The 4879-nt window shown below is 36.9% G+C and overlaps 1 protein-coding gene across 1 annotated transcript in view; it reads left to right on the top strand.

The window, feature by feature from the left end:
* Window positions 1-4638, top strand: part of LOC128642208 (uncharacterized) — a 6678-nt gene extending 2040 nt beyond the window's left edge. The window contains exons 3-5 of the mRNA XM_053694903.1: window positions 1239-1255; window positions 1541-1735; window positions 3920-4638. Coding sequence (XP_053550878.1) covers window positions 1239-1255; window positions 1541-1711 — 188 coding nt within the window. The 3' untranslated portion in view covers window positions 1712-1735; window positions 3920-4638. The remainder of the gene's footprint in view (window positions 1-1238; window positions 1256-1540; window positions 1736-3919) is intronic.
* The last annotated feature ends 241 nt before the right edge of the window (window positions 4639-4879 follow it).

Here is a 4879-nt window from a genome sequence, read left to right as displayed (position 1 = left end):
AACTATCTAAAAACACTATTATCCCCTAAACCGCCATCCCCCAACATCGCAAACTATCTAAAAAAACTATTATCCCCTAAACCGCCCTCCCCCCACATCGCAAACTATCTAAAAACACTATTATCCCCTAAACCGCCATCCCCCAACATCACAAACTATCTAAAAACACTATTATCCCCTAAACCACCACCCCCCACATCGCAAACAAAAAATTAAATTATTAAGCCCTAAACCGCCATCCACCACAATGCAAACTACCTAAACTATTAACCCCTAAACTGTCATCCCCCACATCGCAAAGTATCTAAAAACACTATTAACCCATAAACCGCCACCCCCCACATCTCAAAGTATTAAACTAATAACTAAACCCTCTAACCTAACACCACCTAAATTAACCCCAAATAAAATACACATAAATTTAAAGTAAAAATATACAAACTACCTTCATTTAAAAAAAAAAAAAAAATATATATATATATATATATATATATATATATATATATATATATTCAAGGCCCATATACAGAGGTAGCGAAAGCTCTGTTTATTCCAAGCCAGCTGTTTGTGAGAAGAGATCACAATTTAAGGCTGGATAAATTTATTTTCCAGCAGCATAAATGTTTTTCACTCTAACAGCAATCAAATTATCAAACTGTGGAACTCTTTGCCTAAGGAGGTAGTAAATGTCAATACTTTAGATACATTTAAAAATGACAGATACATTTCTGGCTAAAAATAGAAATCAGGCATATATGATTGCTTGTGTTAAAGGGTTTGGTTTCTAATTGTTTAATTTAAGTTAAATTTGCAGCTTATTCATTGTAAATCAGGTAGCATCTGTATAGGTCAAATTCGATGGACTTCTGTCTTTGTTCAACCTCCTCTATTATGTTACTTAACTGCCCCTAATTGTCCTCAACATAATAGATAAAGTACAGGGATATCTAGGTTCCAACATAGCAGTGCCTATTAATATACTATAGAAACTAAAACTTCAAATTATTATCAGGATAATCTTTGCTTTAAATACATCATTCTTCACTTATTTACTGTTTAATGCACCTTTTAGTAAACATGTTTAGCATTCACGGACAGGTTTTAAGTAGGTGGAACATTTTATACTTATACCTGTGTGTCTAAAGCAAATAGCCTCATATTACCACTTATATATCTAAGACTTATATATAGAGAAAAAGAAAAATTGACCATGTGTTTTTTTTCTTCTTCAATTACAGGACAGAGAAGGCGTTCAGTAAGTATTTTTAATTCATTTTTCCTATAATCGCTATGTAATTAATATAGGGTCAGTTTATATCTTATCAGTTAAGTACAATGGTAAAAAATCTTGTTTCTGAATCCAAGATTTTTGTCTCCTAAGACGGCATATTAGGGGTGGGTTCTATTTACAAGATGTTGAGATCTGAGTCATTTTCAACTGACTAAACACTGAGTGAGTTAACGGGGAACGTTAGAATTCCTGGTAAATAGTTACTTTGTCTTTTATCTTAATAGACTGGACCCTCTTTTTGTCTTTCAGAAAATCTGGATAATCTTTGTGTGTTTGGCTATTGTAGTAATTGTGGTGATCATTATCGTCAGTGTAAATCAGAAGCAATTGCACAGTCCTGACATTATTGGGCCAATAGTTAATACATCCAGAGAGGAGATTAAGATCAGTACATCCAGAAATGATCTTAAGATCACATAAAACCAACATAACTCTCCAAAGAAGGTATGGAACCAGCAGCTTTAGCAAACATGCGATTAGCCCTTAAATAATAATTACATTATTTATTACGTACTTTCTTCTCTAAAGGACCCAAAGCTCATACGTCTCAGTAACTTATTACTGGCAGCTGATAAATAATAAATATTACTCGTGAATATTACCTAATTTATTCTCCTTGGACTGATGTAAGGCCCATCTTGTCCTCCATGAATCTGACCCTGTGGCCCTGAGGTTTGCACAAGTATTAGACTCCCAGCTGACCAATTTCCTTATTTATCAGCCTCAAAATATTTTTATTTCTCGTACTTCTTTCAGGAAAATAAAAAAATATATCTAAATACATATATGCGCTATATATATATATATATATATATATATAGAGTATATATAGTGTTTAAGGACTGCAGGAAATGCCCTAACAGCATCTAGGGGGATAATGGGTCTAGCCAAAATTAAACTTTCATGATTCAAATAGGGCATGTCATTTCAAACAACTTTCCAATTTACTTTTATCAACAAATTTGCTTTGTTCACTTGGTATTCTTTGTTAAAAACCTAGGTAGGCTCATATACTAATTTCTAAGCTCTCGAAGGCCGCCTCTTATTTCAGGGCATTTTGATAATTTTTCACAGCTAGAGGGCGTTAGTTCATGGGTTTCATATAGATAAACATTGTGCTCACGGCCGGGGAGTTACCTAAGAGTCTGCACTGATTGGCTAACATGCAAGTCTGTCAAAAGAACTGAAATAAGAGGTCAGTCTGCAGAGGCTTAGATACAAGATAATCACAGAGGTAAAAAGTATATTATTATAACTGTGTTGGTTATGCAAAACTGGGGAATGGGAAATAAAGGGATTATCTATCTTTTAAAACAATAACAATTCTGGAGTAGACTGTCCCTTTAATGATAACATTTTTTAAAGGGGCATGAAAACCAAGTTTCTTTCATGATTCAGACAGAGTATACAAATTTTAAACAACTTCCCAAATTATTTATGTTATCTAATTAACTTTGTTCTGTTTATATCCTTTGTTGAATAATATACATTGGTAGGCTCAGGAGTTGGGTGCTAGCTGCTGATTGGTGGCTGCACATATCTGCATCTTGGGATTGGCTTACCAATGTGTTCAGCTAACTCCCAGTAGTGCATTGTTGCTCCTTCAATAAAGGATACAAAGAGAATAAAGCAAAATTGATAATGTAAGTAAATTGTAAAGTTGTTTACAAATGGGTTTCATGTCCCTTTAACCTGTTTTATTTCTGCTCTTTTATAATGGAAACATCCTTTACTTGTAGCTGACTGGCTGATAATGACACCTCCTGCAGCTCTATTGGTGGAGCCACAGCTCTGCAAACTAAGAAGTTGTTAAATTATTAAGGCCCATGCAATTTACACAAACCAAAAACTAATGTATTTTGAATGACTCATTAAAGGGACATGAAACCCAGAGTTTTTCTTTCCTGATTTAGGTAGAACATAACATTTTAAACAACTTATCAATTTACTTCTATTTTTAAATTTGCTTAATTCTCTTGGTATCCTTTGTTGAATGAGCAACAATGCACTACTAGGAGCTAAGACATTGGGTCAGCCAATATCAAGAGGTATATATGTGCAGCCACCAATCAGCAGAAAGCTCCCAGTAGTGCATTGCTGCTCCTGAGGCTACCTAGGTATGCTTTTCAACAAAGGATACAAAGAGAATGAAGAAACATTAGATAATATAAGTAAATTGGAAAGTTGTTTAAAATTGTATTCTCTATCTGAATCATGAAAGCTTAATTTTGACTTTCAATCCCTTAGAAGAACAGTAAAGTGCAAACTAAATGTTTATGATTTAGATAGAGCAGAAAAAGAAAAAAAACTTTGAAATTTACTTCTATTATCTATTTTTTTGTTCTTTTGGCAACCTTTGTTGAAGAGTAAACCTAGGTATGCTGATAGGTGCTTAGGAGTGTGCATGTGCCTATAGCTGCGGCGTTTGTAACTATGTTGTTGACTACATTACTGTCAGATGACTAAAGCCACATGCACACTCCTGTGATCAACTAGGATTACTCTTTAACAATGGATACAAAGAGAACTAAGCAAAATTGATAATAGAAGTAAATTGGAAACACTATGCTATATCCATTCCACTTAAGTTTATTAGTATTGTCAGTAATTTATATATTATTTTTACAGAGAAACGACAACTTCAGTGATGATGATGATGATGCTGTGGCTCCTCATTTAATTTAATGCTTCTTATTTACATTTGCGCTAATAATCATCAATGGAGCAGAGGAAACAGCCCTGAACTCATGGCACCTATGATGGCTCTTTAGAAGTTCTCTTCTGATTACTCTCAATCCTTTGTTGGCTCCTCTCAAGTCTTCTGCTGGCTCCTCTCAAGTCTTTTGTTGGCTCCTCTCAAGTCTTCTGCTGGCTCCTCTCAAGTCTTTTGTTGGCTCCTCTCAAGTCTTTTGCTGGCTCCTCTCAAGTCTTCTGCTGGCTCCTCTCAAGTCTTTTGTTGGCTCCTCTCAAGTCTTCTGCTGGCTCCTCTCAAGTCTTTTGTTGGCTCCTCTCAAGTCTTCTGCTGGCTCCTCTCAAGTCTTTTGCTGGCTCCTCTCAAGTCTTCTGCTGGCTCCTCTCAAGTCTTTTGTTGGCTCCTCTCAAGTCTTCTGCTGGTTCCTCTCAAGTCTTTTGCTGGCTCCTCTCAAGTCTTTTGCTGGCTCCTCTCAAGTCTTCTGCTGGCTCCTCTCAAGTCTTTTGCTGGCTCCTCTCAAGTCTTCTGCTGGCTCCTCTCAAGTCTTCTGCTGGCTCCTCTCAAGTCTTCTGCCCTTTCCTCTCAAGTCTTTTGCTGGCTCCTCTCAAGTCTTTTGCTGGCTCCTCTCAAGTCTTCTGCTGGCTCCTCTCAAGTCTTCTGCTGGCTCCTCTCAAGTCTTCTGCTGGCTCCTCTCAAGTCTTCTGCTGGCTCCTCTCAAGTCTTCTGCTGGCTCCTCTCAAGTCTTCTGCTGGCTCCTCTCAAGTCTTCTGCTGGCTCCTCTCAAGTCTTCTGCTGGCTCCTCTCAAGTCTTCTTCTGGCTCCTCTCAAGTCTTCTGCTGGCTCCTCTCAAGTCTTCTGCTGGCTCCTCTCAAGTCTTCTGCTGGCTCCTCTCAAGT

Source organism: Bombina bombina, chromosome 11, assembly GCF_027579735.1.
Source record: "Bombina bombina isolate aBomBom1 chromosome 11, aBomBom1.pri, whole genome shotgun sequence".
In the NCBI taxonomy this organism is placed as follows: domain Eukaryota; kingdom Metazoa; phylum Chordata; class Amphibia; order Anura; family Bombinatoridae; genus Bombina; species Bombina bombina.
Note: the sequence above shows the minus strand (reverse complement) of the source record. Positions and strands in the feature narration are given on the sequence as shown.